This window comes from Gallinula chloropus, assembly GCF_964237585.1.
Source record: "Gallinula chloropus genome assembly, chromosome: 23".
Taxonomy (NCBI): domain Eukaryota; kingdom Metazoa; phylum Chordata; class Aves; order Gruiformes; family Rallidae; genus Gallinula; species Gallinula chloropus.
Genome location: NC_140108.1, coordinates 743,631 through 764,050, shown reverse-complemented (window position 1 = coordinate 764,050; position 20,420 = coordinate 743,631). Strand labels below are relative to the sequence as shown.

The following is a 20,420-nucleotide window of genomic DNA, read 5'->3' as shown; positions in this document are numbered from 1 at the left end:
CGCCCGCCCTGCCGCCTGCCCTGGGGCGGTGCCCCCCGCGGCGGAGGGGGGGGGGGGGGCGGGGGGGGCGGCCGCCAGCTCCACCCCGCGCCCGCCGGCGGCCTCACTCTGCGGCGGGATGGGGTCGTGTTGGGCGCTCCTGGCGGCGCTTCTCCACGCCGCGAGCAGCCGGGTGAGTGCGGGGCGGGGGGCGGCGGGGGCCGGGCTGCCGCTCCGGCTGCCGAGCGGCTTGTGCGGTGGCCGCGGGGCGGGAGCGGAGCTGCTGTCGCGCAAGGTGTCAGGCGAGCGGGCATCCCGTGCCGTTCCGCTAGCGGGGGTGCCGTGCGGGCTGGCATCCCGCACTGGCTGCTTGCAGTGCCTTGAGCCGTCTGCGTGCGCTGCGCTCGCTGTGATGTCTGGAGGCGTCTCAGAGCCCCCTCACGCACTTCTCTGCCGCTCTTTGTTGCCTCTGTCCCAGCCGCGGCGTTGCCCGGCTGCCCACCGCAGTGACTGATGGTTTTGCCTGGATTGCCAGTGGAAATGGGTTGAGTTTTAGGCTCGTTTGCATATTGCAAGCTCGGAATGTCAGTCTGTATGTATCCCACACCCCTGCTTGGACAGGAAGAGGTGCTTGTGCTCTATTGGATCCCTAAAACTATTCCCTATGTACACAGAAAAGTGCTTTAATTGACGTCTGAGACCAGATGTGATGCAGCTGTGACCTCTTCTTTATCCAGCCGTACCGCTGTTTGGCAGTGGATGTTCTCAAGTTCAAACCACAGAGCTCGATGGGGTCTGTGTGTGTGTCTGTGACTGTGTGTGCACTGCACTGGTACCTTGTCAGCGGCTTTCCATCTGATCTAAAGTGCCCTGGGTTGTGAAGATAAACACAGAGATGTCCAGGTCGTTGTTTTTTCCCATGGGATGTGTGTGTTAATTACGTGTTTGCTTAATAATTTCAATTTAGCCTTGGTAGGGCAAAGGCTCAGAGACACCGGGTGAGGGAGTCAGGACGTGTAGGTGAACCTGGAATTCCTTCGTGGTCCTTCAGTGAGTACTGGGTGCTAGAGTGGGTTGGTAATATATTAAATTAATTCTTTTAACTGTTTCTTGTTCATTTTGGGTGACAGTAGTTTGAACCTTGGAGTGGACAGGTCAGAGCTGGTAAACTTCGGTGATAAGTTCTGCTACAGGTCTGAGCCTCTCAAAGTGTAGAGTTTTGCCATGCTGCTTGCTGAAGGATTCAAAAGCAATCAGCTCTCCTCTCACCCTAAACATGACCCAAACACAACAATGGAAATCACGAAGGAAACTTTCAGTATTGCTTCTTGCATTGTGACAAGCTGAAGAAAAGTCTGTGTATAAGTTAGAAAAACAAAATCCTTAGTTCCAGAAATATCACATCTGCCACAGGGATGGGAAAAATCCTGCCTATTAGATCAATTTTTGAAAGGAATTGGTTAAAGAAAACTTACTTTATTTTTGAGGGAAGCTGGCAAAGCAATGCTTCTCTTGGTTTTTTCTCATTCAGCTCAAATTACTGCAGACTTCTGCCCTTGGTCCCTGTGTTACTCACAGGAACTGAACATCACTCAACATCACTTTTGCCATTTTGAACAACTCAGTCACCAGGTATTTCTTAACAGAAACTTTCTTGATAGCCTCAAACGTCAGTAGCTGCCCTTTGCAAAGGAGCACAGTGTAGCTGCTGCTGTGTGCAGAGACCATCCTCTGGATGCTGCTGACTGGCTGTAGAGGGATGCTGCAGGTATGTGGAAGGTGTGTTGATGGCTACACATGTACTCTGAACTGCAAAAGAATGAGCATGAAGGAGATGTGGTGGAAAACCCTTGTAATACAGCTTGAGCAGACTGCTTGCTCAGGTGTCCCTGCTTTTTTATGGTCAGAGCTAGGAGGGCAGTGGGCAACCTGCAGCTCTGCTGTTGTCTGTACCCACACTTGGGGTTGTTCCATCAAAGTTCATGATGCCTGTAAGTCTTAGCAGAGCATTGCAAAGCCATCTGTGATACAGCCATCCCAGGAAAATGACTGGTTTCAGAAATATAGAAAAATGCCACTTCTGGTGTTTGGGAATACGCTGCCCAGGGGGTGTGGAGTCGCCTTCTCTGGGGATATTCCAGCCCTGTCTGGACACCGACCTGTGCGACCTGTCCTAGGGACCCTGCTTTGGCAGGGGGTTGGACCTGATGAGCACTTGAGATCCCTTCCAACCCCTACAAATGTTTGATTCTGTGATCCCCCTGGCTGTGTTTGCAGCTGGTACACCTAGGCCACCTTGGGAAGGTCCTTCACCTCCCACATTTATACTTGGGGCTCACATAGCTTCTCCTTTCCTGCTCTGCTCTCAGTCTTAGGTGCACGTTCCAGGGTCTCCCCATTTAAGATCAAACATAATATAACCAGTCCTGACTTTCTTGGGACCTTGCACATCACCTGCCCTTCTCTGACAAGTGGTGAGGATACAACCTGCCTTCTTGCCTCTCAGGCCTGCAATCTGCCATTCCCCTTGCTTTCACCCCTTGTTTGCCTGAGTGTCTTTGCTTTCCACAGGGAGATTGTAGATTTTAAGGCTTATGAGCTTTGACACTGCCTGTGACTGGGTCAGATCTTGATTTAGTGGATAATATCTTTTATTAGGGCAACCTCTGGGAAAACAGACCAACTTTTGGATACCTAAGCCTGAAGTTTTGAAACTGAAGAGCTGGTATTCCTGTAAAGGTGTTTTTCCAAATGCATATATAATTAAATATACTACATCTTCCTACAGACTTTGACTTGTTTCTGTAATTTTTGCATGTTGCAAATAGCTTCCATGTTCTGTGCAGCCTCCTACTATCTTATTCAGGGACAGTGTTTTCCTATTATGGTGTCAATGAAGTAGAATCCCTATCAGCAAGCAAAAAGATACTGTGTTCTCAGGAAGGGAGAACAGGGAGTTGTAAATCTGTCCGTGGCTGTGTAAGGACTCCTGCTTTACAGAAGGAAAGGGCAGTATAGGATGGGAGAACAATTCATATAATGGACTTGTAATCTTAGAGAGATATTTCCAGGAAAGCAGCTTTAGAAGAAACTTGATGGTTTGGATCTAGATGGCATAGCCTGACACCCTGGTACAGCTCTGATTGATTTTTGATGAGACTTGCTGTTTTCTGATGACTAAGTTCAACAGCATTATTTTTGTAAATGGCCAGTTGAAATACCTTAAACAGAATTCTGTTTTTTCCTGCCTTTGGCAGATTTGGTAGCTCAGCAAACAGTATCTCTTTACCTCAGGTCCTTTCCATAGCAACAGATTGTTCTGTCAGAATCCTTGGTGACTTCATTGTGGTTTCATCTGCGTAAAGAACATTTAGGCAACCAATATGCCAGATGTAGTTCCTGTTCCGACTCCGTTGTTTGACAGCTTGAGTTTGAAGAGGGCAACTCTACAAAAAGGGGATGATAGAAATGTGTGATAAGATGAAAATACATGCTTAAATGTCTTTGTTTAAGTGGCTTGCTTGAGACAGAATGTTATGTGAGTTACTTTACTAGCATATTTTATTTCTGTTACTGAAGAGGCTTAAATTGAATTACACACAGAGTCCAAAAATGCAGAGAGGAGGTGTGAGGCAGGAGTGAAATGAAAGGACATTCGTTGTAATTACTGTTCAGCACACAGGGAAATGCTCTGCACTGTGATGTGCCTGGACTTCCTCACCAATAGGCAGAGCCAGATTGGTGCCTTGACTCAAACTCTTCTAATTTTGAAGCAATCTGAATCCAAGTCTTGTTTAGTTGTTCCAGCCTGGGGCTCGGCTCTGGCCCAGACACCAGAGGCTCCATAGGACTGTGGGAAGGGACGGCCCCCAGGCCCTTTCCCTTCGCTGGGGCTCTCCACACAGTGCAGATACAGCTGCAGCCTGAAAGTCATGAGCTACCAGCATGTTCTCTGCTAATTTTATCTTCCAGTGCGTAGGATATAAGGAATCTTGGAAAGAAGTGTGCTGGTTCATGTGTATTTAGAAGAGGCTGTGCTAACCTCTTGGTTGGGAAGCAGGCTGCTGTTGGCCTGCTCCCCTCCAAAGGCAAATTAGGTCACTTATCTGCTGGGTGTCTGTCGTGCAGATGGGAAAATGTTTCAGGCAGTGCAGGGACTCTGGAGAGAGTCTTGAGTAATTGACTTCTTGTGTGTAACTTCTCAGTTATTGCTTAATACAAAGAGCATTGTAGAAATCTCCCCAGTGAGTTGTGTAGTCGAAGCCGAGCATAGTTCACCCATTTCTGTGCCAAAACATATTGCTTAATTTGATTGATGTGCATAGAGCTAGACTGGCTTTAATGTTTAATAAAGTTTGTGATGGGGCGTTTTACTAATATTTGCACCTGTCAAATTAAATGAAGCCTTCCAAAGTCTTCATAAGATATAAAAAGACTGCTGTGTTAGGCCCTGCTGCCTGCTGTGAGAAGTCTAAGGCTGTAACGCAAACGATGCAGCAGCGAGTTAGTTTTCCCTCTCAGAATCTGCTTGCAGAATCACAGTAAAAGCAGAAGACAAAATAAGGTCTTATGAGAGGTACAAACAGCAAAATGGAAAGTTTGTAGAATGGAATCTGGCCCCTGCTCATCAGCCCTTCAGCCCAAAGTGGCCAATGGATCCGGATGCCAGAGGGTTTTGTTTCAGGCAGCACATATTGTACTGCCCAACTCAGACCTTAACATTGGTGAGAGGGCTGGAAAAAACGGGGTCGGCTTGTAACCAAGAAATCCAGGAGAGTTTTCTACCTAGGAAGAGGCCTGCCCTTCCTCTGGCATAGTAGGGGATGTGACTGCTGGCCTTAAGAGCTTTGATTAAACTCATTTACTTTAGAAGTAACTGCTAAAATTAATGGCATCCTTCCAGTGAAAACAACGCTGAGCTGGTGTGTATATAAACTGTATCTGAGTTGTAAGTCCCTTTTGGTTTCCCATAATGTTCCTTGAGGACTGTTGGCAAGAAATTGTCAATTGTACCTCGCTGAGAGCCACAGCTCATCAGATAAAATTTCAGGGAGATTGTATCAGACAGTAGGCATCCTTTCAAGCACAACTTAAGAGAAATAGATATGAACCCATCAACCAACAGGTTTTCCTGTTCTTTAACTCACGGGGCAGGATTTACAACAGACAATGCAGAGGGTGAGATAAGGTTTTTTTGCCAGGAAGCCTCACCAGCAGGATAATTTGTGATGAGGTTTATTGTATTTTGGCTTTTCTTCCTTCTGTGTCTGCTCTTGCAGTGAAGTTTTAAGTTTTAAAAAGCTCCTCAAGTGCTGCTTCTAATGAAGTTGATCTTAGTGACTACAAAAATGTGACAGCACTTGATCCTTCTTTTAATAAACAAGAACATAACTTAAACAAATAGTACTTTGGAGAGCAAAGCCCTGTTCTTCATCAGATGTTAGTCACTATATCATTGGCTGTCCTAGGAGGGTATACCAAGTCTGGCATTAACAGTGCTGACCTGACCCTAGAAGGAATTAAAAAGCCTCATTTTTCTTTTTTGAATTACGGTTATTCATGTCATTAATAATGATGAAACAGATAATGTTGAAGCCAGCCTTCTAGTTCTGCTTCAAAGTCTTCAATCCTTTTGCAAGCCTTCTGAACTGGAAAGCAAAACTGGGGGCCAAAGTAGACTTTTGGAGATACTTGGGGCTGCAGTGTGGTTCCTGCCAAACCGTCTTTCTTCTCATCAAAAGACAAAGAGCTGAATTTGAAAAATGCAGCTTGTGCTCCGTCACTGTTTCTTACTCCACCTGCTCCACCAGCATTTTCAGAAAGACTTTTCTTTTCTTTTCATCCTTCCCCATAGTTTCTAGCCTGTTAAAATCATCTCTGCAAGTTCTTCAGTTTGCAGCTTGACTGCTTCCCATTGATCTGACAGTGAGAGTATGGGGCTGGTATTGGTGAAACTCATCCCATCTGCCTGGCTTTGGGGCTTTAACTCAACTGACTGATCAGGAGGGATCGCAATGTGTGGTCAGCTCTCACTGTGTTTTAAATAGGAGCAGTGAAACTTCTGCTTAAATGGCTCTCTTGCTTTCCTTTTTAAATTTTCTCAAATGAATACTGAGACTCAAGAAGGCTTCTTCTGCCTTCACGTTCTCAGGAGAGGTTGTTTTTGACAGTGACCTGTGAGGAGATGGGCGAAATCCTGTTTCAGATATACAGCTAAAACCATATATTTCAACAAGCCACTTAAGAAAATGTTGGGTTTCCTTTAATTAGTTGGTGAGAGTGGGAAGTGTTCCTCTACTTTGTCAGGAATGTGAAGACCCAACACATAATCAACTTGCTTTTTCAGCAAGGAGGAAGGATATTTTCATTACCGGCCTCCAAAGGGCTTGTTCCTGTTTTGATTTCTCTTTTTAATAATACTTTGAAATCACTTCTCTAAATGTGTGTAGATTATACATGGAGCAGTTCCTTCAGGCTGCAGAAAATCGAGCAGTGTCACAGACTTTTTGAACAGCATCTTTCTGATCGAGCAGGAAACTCCTACGCTTGTGCTACCCAGCAATAGCCTTTTTCTTTCGAGTGAGTATATTTTTCCCTTTGAAAACAGGTCCTCAAATATTTTGACACTGGTTCGTTGCAGTCACTGAGCTGTGTTGATGGTGTGAGCTGAAAGTTAGGTACGCTGTGTCTCATGGCTGTTTCTTAGGCATTTGACCTGCCATTTGAAGCAGGGTTTTAGTTTTTATTTATATCTTATTTATCGCTGAGACCAGTGGGATGAGGTTTAACAAGGCCAAGTGCAGAGTGCTGCACATGGGACAGAACAACCCTGAGCAGCTACAGACTGGGGGAGACTGGCTGGAGAGCTGTCAGGCAGAGAAGGACCTGGGGGTGTTGGGTGACTGCAGGCTGAATATGAGCCAGCAGTGTGCCCAGGTGGCCAGGAAGGCCAATGGCATCCTGGCTGGTATCAGACACAGTGTGGTCAGTAGGTCTGGGGAGGGGATTGTGCCCCTGTACTGGGCACTGGTGAGGCTGCACCTCGAGTGCTGGGTCCAGTTCTGGGCTCCTCACCATCAGAAGGACATTGAGGTCCTGGAGTGAGTCCAGAGAAGGGCAACCAGGTTGGGGAAGGGGCTGGAGGGCAAATCCTCTGAGGAGCGGCGGAGGGAGCTGGGGGTGTTGAGCCTGAAGAAGAGGAGGCTGAGGGGAGACCTTCTCCTCACCTACAACTACCTGAAGGGAAGTTGTAGAGAGATGGGCGATGGTCTCTTCAGCCAGGGGACAGGAGATAGGAGAAGGGGAAATGGCCTCAAGCTGGGCCAGGGCAGGGGCAGAGCAGATATTAGAAAAAATTTTTTTCCTGAAAGAGTTGTCAGGGCCTGGAACAGGCTGCCCAGGGAGGGGCTGAGTCACCATCCCTGGGTGTGTTTAAAAAAAGGGTAGATGAGGTGCTCAGGGATATGTGTTAGTAGAGGACAGGAACGGTTGGACTTGATGATCTTAAAGATCTTTTCCAACCCAGTGATTCTGTGATCCTGTAGCCAGTTGTGCCTTTCCAGAAGCAGCAGTGTGGTTTTGAGACACCGTTCTCAACACATCCAGGCCTTTCTCCTTCAGAAAGGAATCACAAAGTGTCTGGAATGATACAAGCCCTTTTTCCTTTCCTTTGCTGAGGCAGTCCTAACAGTGCAGGTCCTTTGACTGAAGGGATGGGTTGTCTTGCCTGGGTATTGCATGGGTGTAGGCGGGGGCATATTGAACATAAGTGCAGTAGAGAATTGAGGTCCTGTGTCCTTTGCACCTGCGGATGGAAACAGAAGGGTTCCTTCAAGCGCAGCACTAGTGCTAGGCCCACAGCTCCTCCTTCCACCAGCTCAGAGGCCTGAGGGAATTAGTAAGTAGTGAAGTCAGAGAATCCCAGGGGTTGGAAGGGACCTGGAGAGCTCATGGGGTCCAACCCCCTGCCAAAGCAGCTCCCCAGCTCATACTGCACAGGGCGGCGTCCAGACGGGGCTGGAATCTCTCCAGAGATGGAGACTCCACACCCCCTGGGCAGCCTGTCCCAGGGCTCCCTCACCCTCACTGGGGAAAAGTTCTTCCCCATGTCGCTGTGGAACTTCCTGTGCTCCAACTTGCAGCCATTGCCCCTTGTCCTGTCCCCACAGACACTGAAAAGGGGCTGCCCATTTCCCCCTGCATCCCATCCTTCAGATATTGATAAACATTAATCAGGTCCCCCCTTAGTCTTCTTCTCTCCAGGCTGAACAGCCCCAGCTCACTCAGCCTTTCCTCACAGGGGAGATGCTTCAGGCCCTTCATCATGTCTGTAGCCTCCTCTGGACTCTCTCCAGGGGATCCCTGTCTTTTTTATCCCAGGGAGCCCAGAACTGGACACAGTACTCCAAGTGGGCCCTGACCAGGGCAGAGTAAATCTTCTAGATTTCAGGTAGGGCTCTAAATGTGTACAGGGAGTAGAGCTGCTGTGAGAGAAGGAATCATTTTTAACATAACTACTTCGCAGAAAACACTTCTTGAACTCACAGCTGAGAATTTAGATTTCAGTGGCATTTGTCAAAGGTCATTTGAATCATGGCAACTGTGAATTGGTACTTGGCCCTTTGGTTCTGGGAATGCAGCAGTGACTAGGTATGGTGATGTTCCTGTAGTTCCTTTCCATTCTTTTGAATATAAAACCTGGAGAAATCACTTCGTTCATTCTGACATCTTTGAAAAACAGAGGAACCTCTAAAAGGTCTCAAGTAGCTTTTATACTGTGCATCCTCCTTCAGCTTTTTGGCATCTGCAGCTTTCTATTTCATCAGGCCTGTATCAGTGTCTTGGAAAGGAAGGCGGTTATAATTACGCTGATTTTTAAGTGTTTGTCTCTAGGGTCAAAATGGACTCGTGACTCATGTTTTCCCTTAAATTTCTCCTAGGAATATTCATTGCCTTATACACCAGAGTCTGCAAAATGCGAAGATCCCACCACTGAATTCTATGAAGAAGAACTTAATAAATGTTGCAGCCAGTGCCCTCCAGGTAGGTTACGGTTCAGACTATTACTTTACACAGCCAAATTTCAGTCAGTTGGAAGCACAGTATGTTTTGATTGGTTATACATCTTAAGATCAGTGAAGTTTTGCTGCTGTCTAACTCGAAGACAACAAAATGCTGCCACTGAAAAAATACCTGCAAAAGAGACACACTGTTCATCAGAACTGGAATTCTGTTACACAGTTAGCATGGCGCTTATCAGGAGGTGGGCTCCTGAGTTCTTGCAAGAACAGCTTTGTGTGGTGTTTTCAGTCAACTTTTAGGAAAGGGAGCAGCTAAGGGAATGACAAAAATTAGACAACACGTGTCAGACCTAAGCCCACTACTAACAAATACATTGTAAAACAAGGCGTGAGGTAGAGCTTAACTTCTGCACTTTGATAGTGTCAATTATACAAGGGGCTTTCCATTGGCCAGGTTAATCTATAATTGCTTATTAAGGGGGTTTTATTGTCCTTTCCTGTAAATCAGACACTGCAGACCACTGTCAGAGACTGGCTACAAGACTACAAATACTGTCTGCTTTGAGGTGACATGTTGTACACTCCAGTGATAATTATTAGTGATCTTCATTAGCAAAGTCTGTTGACTGCAGAAAGGGGGGGGATGTGTGTGTGTGTGTGGTTCTGGGGTTTTTCTGATGGGATGGTAATGCTGTTTGGGTATTTTAGTGACAGAGCTTTTGCAGTAAGTTGTCATTACATTATTGCATTAGACACAGCGAAAATCTGCTTATTTGTCTCATTACATGCTGAGCAAACAAAACCCCTGTCCATAAATGCTGAGTTCTTGTCAGAGAGATCCGGAAGTTGAAGCAGGAAATCAGTATGTGCTGAAGCAGCCACAGTTGCCTGAATTAACCGAAAACGTCTAGATAGAACTGTCAAGCTTCCTTTGTTAAAAACACAACAGATGAAAGATCATAGTTCATAGGTTGTGGTATGAGCTGCTCAGTCTTTTTCTCCTTAATTCTAATTTTTTCAGAATAATAGACTCTGGGCAGGAAGGCTGTAGGAAGTCCAAGATTCTTTACATTTGTTGTGACGAATTTGATTTTTGGTTTACCATAATTTATCAAAAATGGAAGCCTAAATCATTAGCAGGATGTGGGAGGCAGATTTTTAAGGTTCAAGTGAGTACATGGAAAAACAGTGGCTTTGGAAATATTTTCTATGGCTCACCTCCAGGGCCCCTTCTTTCAGAGACAAGAGTCTCCAAGCAGCACCAAAGGATTTCCCAGTGTTATTCCTGCTTTCTATCTTCCAGGATATTTCTGTACAGGATATGAGACATTAATTTTTATCTTCTTCCTCCTCTCAAGCAAGGGGGAAATATTAGCTGAAGCGTTTTCCTTTCTCCAGAATGGATGTGTTGGAGCTCATATTCATTGATTCCCATCACCACACTGTTGTTGGTGAGGAGCATGGGATAAACTACCTTTGATGGCTTTTGATTTGGTCTGGGATGTCAGCAGCTCCAGAAACTCATCACTTTGATCTGTTAGGGCTGGCTGAAGAGCTGAAGGAAAAAAAAAAGTGAGCTCATGTCCCTGCTGTAGTGGCAAGTGGTGAAGTTCTAATTCAGGTCTGGGTGGGGTAAAACTTTGTTACCTCATCCTTGCAAAGGTAGTAAGGGCCTTGCCCAGACACATCATTCTAGCACGTGCCTGGCCATCCACAGGGAGCACCATGCACCACGAACACTGCTTCTGTCAGGATAACAAGGTTGGTTAATGTACCGTGCAGCTGCATCTAAGTATATGTTGAGGGGTTTTCTTCAGGATTGAGGCAGTCCTGTGTTGAATATAGCTGGAGTTCACTGATGGAATGCAGGAAAAGGGGTCAGACACAAATGACAAAAGGAATCAGAGTTTCCCTATATACGTATAGGGTGAGGGAGCCCTGGGACAGGTTGCCCAGGGGGTGTGGAGTCTCCTCTGGAGATATTCAAGACCCATCTGGACACCGACCTGTGTGACCTGTCCTAGGGACCCTGCTTTGGCAGGGGGTTGGACTCGATGGTCTCTGGAGCTCCCTTCCAGCCCCTGTGGTTTTATGAATCTGTGAATAAGCAGTCCTCCTTTCAATCCACACTTGCTTGGTACATTCTGATAGTGGCAGTAAAGGGCAAGGTTTCTGCAGCTAAGAACGCAAGGTAAACCTTAAACAATTCCTAGTGATGTTTTCCAACTAGATGCTTCCTCTGATTTGCTTTGTGTGTGTGTGGTGGGGTTTTTTTGGTTTGTTTTGGTTTGAGTTTTTTTTTTGTTTGGTTTTTTTTTTTTTCTTTGTGGTGGTGTTTTGTGGGTTTTTTTTAATAGGTCAACATATGACAGAGCGCTGCAGTCACAGTGTGGACACAAAGTGCAGTCCCTGTAGACCTAACACGTACACAGCCATCTGGAATCTGTCTCCTCTGTGCTTCCCCTGTTCACCACCCTGCAGGAAAGGTAGGCTTGGATTGTTACAGAGGCGTTTGGACTTTAGCAGCCTGCTCCAAGGGAGGGCTCAGTTTAACCTAATCTTTTCCTGGGTTGAGATAAAGAGAGTTTAATAGGACAGAAAAAGAGGAGAATAATAATAAGAACAATAACATAACAAGTGATGAACAGCACAATTTCTCACTACCTGAAACTGATGGTCAGCAAGGTCCTAGTGATCTTGCCCCACTGCCCGACCACCCCTGTTATATTCTGGGCATGGCAACATGTGGTAGGGAATATCCCTTTGGCCAGTTTGGGTCACCTGTCCTGGCTGTGTCCTCTCCCAGATTCTTGGGCTCCCCTACCTTCCTGTTGGCAGGGCAGGATGAGAGGCTGACAAGTCCTTCACTGCTTGGCAGCAACTAAAAACATCAGTGTGTTGTCAACAGTGTTCTTACCCTAAATCCCCCCCACAGCACTATATTAGCTGGTAGGAAGAAAATGAACTCTATCCTATCTGAAACCAGGACAATCCTTCCAATGCGACAACAATTGTATATTCTTGGAAAGGAAAATCACTGAAATAGGTACAAACGTCACCAGCAGACTGACTTCCTGCTGGTGCTCTCCAGCCAAGGGAGTGGAAGACCTGACTTGCACAGGGATAAATGGAAAAATACATTTCTAGCGTCCAGTCATTCCTCATTTTGTCTGCTGAACTGACACAGCAAGCACCAGTTGTGATATTCCTGGATTGGTTTTATTCCTTTTGCACAGTCAGGGAGAGCATGCTGGTTCAGTCTGTTCAGGCAGCTGTACAGCACACAGAATTGTACCACCGCCTCTACACCAGTCTAACAGATCCTGTGCATTATCAGATTGAGTGGTACTGCTGCCTGTCATTTCTGGGGGAAGCCAGCCTATAAAGTTACCTACTTTATAGGCTCACTGGCAAATATATTTTAAGGATGCAGTCTAAGATGCTCAAAGGGGCTTTGGTCTCATCTAAATAACTGGTAATCCTGCAAAGCTGGTTAATTACAGTATGAAAATGTCTGTAGTAAGGTCTCCAATCACTTTAAATACAGCTGTATGATCTGCATAGATGACAACTCTTGGTGCAGCCCCCAGATACTAGAGATGAGCACAGGTTACACAGAAGTGTGGATTTATGGCTGTGGTACAACACAGTGCAACTGCAAGTGCAGTGTTTCAGGTGTGAATTCTGCACATGCAATTTTCTGCTCTCCTAGAGGAAACTCTTCTGCAAATGTAGATGTTGGGGTATGTAATGTATTTGGTTTATGATGGTATACCAGCCACAAGCTGCCAAATTGCCTTCAGTCTGTGGTATGTGAACATAACTTCATATTCACTTGAAATGTTGGAGGCTGCTAATGCCATCTTGCTTTGTTCTTGTTTTAAAACCAGGATTTGTGCAGAATCAAACATGCACTACGTCACAGGACAGAATCTGTAGCTGCCCACCCAATGAGTACTGCATCTCAAAAGTCTATGACTACTGTGAAATATGCAAAGTGCATAGAAAATGTGGGAAAGGCTACCGAGTTTCCAGAAGAGGTAATTTCATTCCAAGCACTCCACATGCAAAACAGATTTACTATGGGAAGAGGGTTACTTTTTTGCATTACTAGTCCATAAATATTTCTGAATCTGCCTCCAACTCACTACATTACAGGAATACTGTCTCTTCATTCCCTACAGTTTCACATTCTTTTTGGTGCATGCATTGTCTTAGCAAGTAAGCAGTAACTACAGCAACAGTATTCTCAAGAGGCATAGCCAAAAGATGTTGCAATCTGTTATGACCATATATCATAAAGTTCCCCTGTCCAACTTAATCTTCCTTTGTTTTGCTCTGTTGTGTGAGTTCTTCCATACAACTGACTCAGACTTAAGACCACTTACTTCCTGCTTAAGTCCTTGAAGCAGGGCTTCAGGTTGAATTTTGGTTATGGTATGTAAGGACAACTCTGTGCTGACCTGCCCATTTAACCTGTCTTTATTAGATGATGAAAGTCACCACTGATCACGTAGCTGTCTTAAGATGATAAATAATATGCCAAGAGGTGGAGCACTGAGTATTTTAAAGAAAGAAAGAATAATTTGAAAAGATACAGAAGCCTATCAGGGACAAGTGAAAAAGCACAGCTCACATTTTAACCTTTTGGTGGGTTTTTAAGTCTTTGGAAAAGAATATCAAGGACACCAAACCAACAGCTGATTAATCTGGTTCGTGTTGGGTGTTTCCAAGTGCCCTCTTCTGTGGCAGTTAAAGACTCTATTTTGTGTGCTGCCTCCGTATCGCTTGCAGGATCTGTACCACAGACCTTGATTGTTCATTCTTGTTTCTCACCAGATGACTAACTGGAGTTTTTTCAATTTGTTTCAAGGGACAGACAGCACAGACACCGAATGCAAACCTTGTCCTCCTGGCACGTTCTCACACAAGGAATCGTACAGTACCAGCTGTGTACCACACACAGTGTAAGTGGGTGTTTCTCTCTTACAGCAGCATTAGCTCTCTAAGTCCTCTCCTAACATCTCTTCTCATCTCTTGCAGTTGTAAATCAGTGGCTATTCCTGGAAACAGCGTGAGTGACGCTGTTTGCAGTGACTCAGGAACAACAGTTGCCACAGCTCTACCTCGCACTATTCTGAGCCTGCTCCTGACCCAAAGCTCAGCTTCCAGCAAGCCTGAAATCATAACTCGACCTGTCGTTTTAAACTCTGTACCTGACATGTCTCACATCATCGGTGAGCTATTAACTTCTTTAAAGTCATTTTTTGTCTGGCTAGGAGGCAAGTTCATACTTAGTTTTCATTTTCTTTCCAAGAGCAACTACCTGTACCCAAGCTGAGAACAGCTCAAGTAACTCAGTATGATGCTGCTTGTAGCAAGTTGTGTAATCCTTACCTCTGCACCTGTGCTACCCCAGTGCATTCTGCAGTCCTTGTCATTCTAGAAGTACCTCTAAAAATATGAAAACTAGATTATCCAAGGCAGTGCCTGAGAATTGCTACTGTGAATGAGCTGGTAGAAAAGGTTCTATCTTAGATTTTGGACTGAGGCAAGCTTGACTTCGTAAACCTCTTTGAGAAGTCTTTGGAGACTTCTGGCAGCCTTTCCCAAGACAAGTCCTCATAGCATTTACAAGTCTGGATGTGTTCTCTCCTGTTCACAACCTATCCAGAAGGCATACATGTTCAGGAGCATTCTGGACTGTTGCTAGCCTAGAGAGAAATCTTGCGTGATTGAGGCCAAAAATCTGTCCTCACTTTTTAGGGCAGGGAAATACAATTTGCAGAAGTGGTGGAGACTGAAATCCAACAATAGAGGCATCAGACACACCTGATGCTTGTAAATGTAGCTTTTATAGTCATAGACAAAACCCACAAAGCTACCTCTTTCTAATTAGATCCTCTGTCAGATCAACCTGCTGAATAATTTCTCTTTTAAATTGATTTTCAGGATCAGTAGCAGGACCATTGTTACTTGTCCTCATAGTGACTCTTCTGGGGTATTGCTTAATCTACAAAAAAAAAGGTAAGATTCGTGAGGTGAAAACTAGCAGACTGTAAATATTGGAAAGAGCATCATCTCCTTTCTTACCAGTTTGAGCCCAGTGGTTGACTGGCATTAGTATCTTATAAGATGCCAGCTTGCTGTGAAGCCTTCCTGGCAGCTGGGTACAGAAGAAATATCACTAACATGTAGATTCTTTAGTGTCTCATGATGGATGAATTAATATAATTTTTTTTCCAAAGGGACAAGATGATGATTTACAGGTTTCTGCCTCACTAGCTGGCAACATTATAGCTTCATGAAACTCTGAGGAGCTTTTGACACCATTCCTTTGTTACACTGGGGTGAAATTGCCCAAAGGGTCCAAAGCTCAGTAGAAGAGAGATTAAGAGAAAACTCATGCAAATCAGCTTGATCACGTAAGCTTTGCAGCTACAGAAAAACAGAATTAAAATAAATACTCCAGGAATTCCATATGTATTTAGAGTAAAAGTATCTTTATTAAATCACATGGGTTGAAATTAACCTCAGTGCAGGGTTAGGCAAATGTCCCATTCGAATCTCCCCTTCCTCAGCTTTTAGATCACTGTGTGTTAGACAACATCCTTATGGGGCTGGAAAGCTGAGGAACAGTGGTATTAATGGAGCTTGCAAAGCATTTTGTATTTCATCCTGTGCTTTATCAAATATTAGACATAATGACATGTAAACAGTCATGACCATAGTTTATTTTCATCAATACTTTTTCTCGCTGACGCTCAACTAGAGAAATTATTAATTCCTCCAGAGTCCCCTTTGCTTGCAGACTAAATTTAGGTCACTTTACAAAATTAATACAGTATAGGTTTCACCATTTTCAAACAGTGTATAATAAATGTACATTTGGAGTTTATTCTGGGAGCAAAGGATGTCACTCAGACTAGTTCTCTTAAACTAGCGGCTTTTGCAAGTGAAACAAATTCAGCTGTTAATGAACTGTCTTTCCTCAGTTGCAGCCCTTGTTTGCCCTCCAAAGACAGCAAAAGCAGATTTGGTGAGTGTCACTCCTTCCTTTCCCTCTTTTCTATTTCTTTAAAAGTTACATAGGAACCATGCTGTCTTACCTAATTGCAAGGAGAAGAAAACTGCACAGCGGAAAGACAGGTGGAGTGAGAATGGGGTGGTTTGGTAATGACTTTGAGTCATTACTGTGCAAATGGAAATTATGAGCAATTTCTTTAGCAGCCTAAGTACTGACCAGCTCTGTTAGTGTTTTTAAAAAAGATTAATGTTTTGCATTTCTCTGCAAATGTTCCAGTCTTTTCCCCCTACAGAAAAGCAGTGTGACAAAAAAGGAAGAACTGCAGACTCACCAAACTCCAGCAGCTCTGAACCAGAGGAACAATACCTCTTGGAAACTTCTGGGTCCAGCAGCACCTCCCTGAGTAACCCAACTGGGTCTGCAGGAGTCACTGTAATAAGTAACAAGAACAATGGAAAGAAGGAAACAGAAGGATTTCAGCAGCAACATTCAGGTGCAGAAGGTTGTAAGCTTCACAGTGGAGACAGACACAACTCTGCGAGTTCAGGTAAGGATGTCTCAGAAGGGCCCAGAACCTCTTGAGATTTGATTGTCAGTTATGAGTCTCTAGAAGTTCAGATGATGGGATAAAACAGCAGGGAGAGTAACTTTCAAAAAGAAAATGCCATTAAGTCATCAGCCTGAGACAGAGTGTGCTGCTCGATGGGGACAAAGTTATTAGCAGACTAGGGGATGAAGACTGATGGTCTGAAGGCACTTACTGTGAGAGCCAACTCCCCACCAGCTTACCTAAATGAAGTGAAGCACTGAGATATTTAGTGTCTATTTTAAGTGAAAGAACTGGTCCTGTGCCAGGTTTCATTCTTCTGTGTTTGATGTGTTTTCTGTTTGTTTGACAGAGCATTCTGGTAACGGAGGAACGCAGGTGAATGTGACTTGCATTGTTAAAGTATGTAGTCCAGACTGCACTTCCCAGTTCCCAGAACAGACCAGTTCAACTACCATGGATTATGGAAACACTCCCTATTATTACCCAGCAGGGGAAGAAATTCCCCTTTCAAAAGAAGAAAACCCCTTGAAGAAAGGAAAATGAAATTCAGATCTCCTTGGAAAATGAGGACAACTTACTTCAAGGCTTAATTCCAGAAGAAATTTCCTTTGGTTATTCAAGATGCAGAGGTGCAAACCAGTTAAATCACCAATTGTGTGTACTGATTGACTAATAAAATCACTCAAGCAGCCCTTTATAAACATATTAAATGTAGCATTCCTGAAGAGACTTGACATTTCAGAAGGATATAGGCACTGATGCTTTTGAGCTTTTTAATCTCATTTATCAGCTTTGAGAATCTTTGCATTTTAAAAAAAATTGAATGCTTTTTCTTTTAAAGCCAATGGCCAGTTCCTCCCTTTCTCCCAGGATGCCTTCCAGAGACCTTGGCTGATTTGAAAAGGAAATTTATGCCATTGATTTTTGTGCTGAGACTTCTTGTGATGATAATTTGGGTTCAGGTATGCCACCTGTCAGGAACATGGCTGTGACCACGTCTGAGAGACTGGAGTTAAATTAGTTACCTGTTTGATGTTAAAGCTATTGGATTCCAAGTCCTATCCTGTATCTTTGTGAACGTACATCCTTCGGGGTATTTCTTTTATTACTCCAGCTTGGTTTTTCTCACTAGTGGACCAAACTTCTCAAATCAGCCCTTGAGTATATCAAAGCATGAAATGTTTTAGAGATTTTTTTTACTAGCTATTCTGTCTGACCAATGGCATTTCATTAGCTGTACATAGTTTATTTTGGTTTAGAAAAGGAAATCTAGCTAAAATAGTTGTTATCTCAGAGTTGGAAGGAAGTTCCTTTTATTGGCAGCTCTGAAGTTTGTCATCTTTGCGTCCTGGCTGTTTTAGTATGGTTCCCTGATTACTTCTGACCTCACATTTGAGGTTAACCATAAACACCAAATATTTTTGCCTGCGTTCCAGTGGATATTGGAGAAGATCCATGTGACTGCGTATGCCAGATAGCCCTTCTGACGTCAGTGGGTGTGAGCTACCTCCTGAGGAGTGCGCAGCAGTATCAGTAAAAAGTGGAATTGACTCACAACCTCAGAACCAGAAGACCCTGTTCTGCTGGGCTTGACGCTGAAGATCCAACCACCTCTTGCAGAAAATTAGCAGAGGGTTCTCCCTGAAGCAAGTGGGAGTCTTTTAGGTTTGGAAGTCGATTTTTAGGATCCCATAATTATATTTGACGTATGTGACTTAACCAGCAATTGTAGCACCTGTATTTAACCAGGATTTGCAATGCAGTGTCCGAATTACATTGCACTGAAGTCATACAATATGTGTAACTCTTTTTTTTTTAATGCCATAAAAACATACTGTTGGACTAGACGCTCTTCCCTTCCGCCTGTTCTCTTCTGCCTCAGGAGAAACTGATTTCAGGAGTTATTCCCAAAGCCTTAGGATATTTTGCAATAGGATTTATTCTACAGCTACGGAACAGATGCAGATATTAAAATGCAAATTTTAAACTTCCACGTAAGTTCATGGGGCTTACTAACATCTCAGGTCCAGAAGTGACCTGCCCAACAGGTCCTTTCTGTGAAGACACCTTGTACACCCAGGTGTTGAAAGTAACTTTCAGGAGACTTTGTACAAGGGCACAGCGGAACTGTTGTGAAATCTAAGGGTTTAGGCAAGAAAAGATCCTGATTTTAGGGAGTGCTTTGACCCTCTGGCCTTGTTCTGAGTATTTTCCTGTCCTGTGTGTCAGCCTCTGGCCTTGGGGCCGCGCTGCAGCAGCAGGGGGAGGTTTTTATGAGGAGGTTTGAAGCGGTAAAAGGAGGATCCCGTTGCCGTGCTGAACTTGCCGGGTTTTCAGACTGTGACTGCAGGAAAATACGAGTTTTATGTGGAAGTAGGGAACCGTGCTTGCGTTTGCACATAAAGAACCCGCTGGGTGCTATGACCGCGTGTGGCTTGGCGTTCCTGGCCTGCCTCCTCCGTGGCCGCGGGGCTTCCTTCGGCCCCTGCTGACACCACTGCTCTAGGCCCCGGCCCGCTGCAGCCAGCACCGGGTTTGGCCCTCCAAGACCCCCGAGAGGCTCGGGCCGCGCCGGGGGCCGCCTCAGGCCGGTCCCCTCTGGCCGGCCGGTCGCCAGCCGCGCGCGCACCGGCGGGCTGGCCGCGCGCTCCCGGCCCCGCCCCAAAGAGGTGGGAGACGCGGCCATCGATAGCTCGGCGCTCCCCTAGCCGGGCGTCTCCCTGTCGGGTGGCTCGGGATCGATTGGCGTGCGGCCCGCCGACCCCGCGTTACCATCCAGGCGGCCCGGGAGCCCAGGTGGGTACCGGCGGGCTGGGGGCGAGGGGGCGGCGCCGCGGCGGCGGCGGCCCCCGGGCTCCAGCCAGCGCTCCCTGCTGCGTCGGCCTCCGCTCCCAGCGCGGCTGCAGCTGCACGGCGCGGGCCCGAGCCGTGAGGGGCCCCTCCCTGCCTCACGCCCCTCACGGCTCCGCCCCGCCGCCCCGGCTCCGGGGGACGGGGGGGCGAGGGGCGGTCGCACTGTCCCTTGTCCCCACGGCCGGGGGCTGCGGAGGGGAGCGCGGCCCCCCCCAGCCCGGGCTTATTGTGGCGCCTCGGCCCCGCGGCCCGGCCTCCGGCGTGCCCCTTGCGGCCTCCCACGCGGCGCAGGCCCCTCGCTCCCGGCCTCCCCGAGCCTTTCCCGGGGCTCTCTGGCCGCCGCCGGGCAAGGTGACCTTTCGCGTCAACCCCGACACGCAGCGCCTGCCAACAGGTCTCTCGCCTGCCGCCTCCCCGCGATGGGTCCGCGGGCGTGGAGGGGGAGGAGGGAGAGCAGGGGGAGAAGGGAGGGGGAACCCGAGGCGCTGTCCCCGCCCTTGTGTCTGTGAGCGGGCGCTGAGGAACCTGCCCCTTTCCCCCTGCGCCGTCCCCGGCCGGCTGCCCCTTGAGCTGCCCCCGGCCGGCTGCCCCAGGCCGGCTCCTGCAGGGCTGGTCTCGCCTTCCCGGTGGAAAACCGCCGTCCTTTCCCGGGAAGAGTGAGCCGCTTCTAGGTCAGGGTCCTGCCTTGCTCATCCCGCTGCCCGCCCGTGGTTGCTTTCTTACTGTAATAAAGCTGCCGTCAGACCAAATGCGAGTTTTGTTTTTCTTTCCGGTGGACTAGGAAGTTACCACTGTAAAAGCCGTGAAACATTTGAAAGGTTACTGGCTGTTTATGTTGCACAAGCTTAGGGCGAGGAGGTCATTTACTTTGTTGACAGTTCACAGTGTGGCTTCAAGCACGAACCGGTGCTTTCCAGTCCCCAGGATGCTAACCCGGGCCTGAATGCTTCTTCAGGGTTTTTTCTCTAATTTGGCTCCTAACACCTGTAGA

At 46.4% G+C, this 20,420-nt stretch overlaps 1 protein-coding gene across 1 annotated transcript; it reads left to right on the top strand.

The window, feature by feature from the left end:
* Positions 1-118: 118 nt before the first annotated feature.
* On the top strand, positions 119-18,423 carry TNFRSF1B (TNF receptor superfamily member 1B; the record flags this gene model as incomplete). Its single annotated transcript, XM_084274468.1, has 10 exons — positions 119-172; positions 8,919-9,021; positions 11,357-11,485; positions 12,890-13,039; positions 13,873-13,966; positions 14,043-14,236; positions 14,952-15,057; positions 16,269-16,573; positions 16,926-17,205; positions 18,013-18,423. The coding sequence occupies 9 exons, from the start codon at positions 119-121 to the stop codon at positions 17,117-17,119; spliced, it is 1,329 nt and encodes a 442-aa protein (XP_084130594.1). The 3' UTR covers positions 17,120-17,205; positions 18,013-18,423.
* Positions 18,424-20,420: the final 1,997 nt, after the last annotated feature.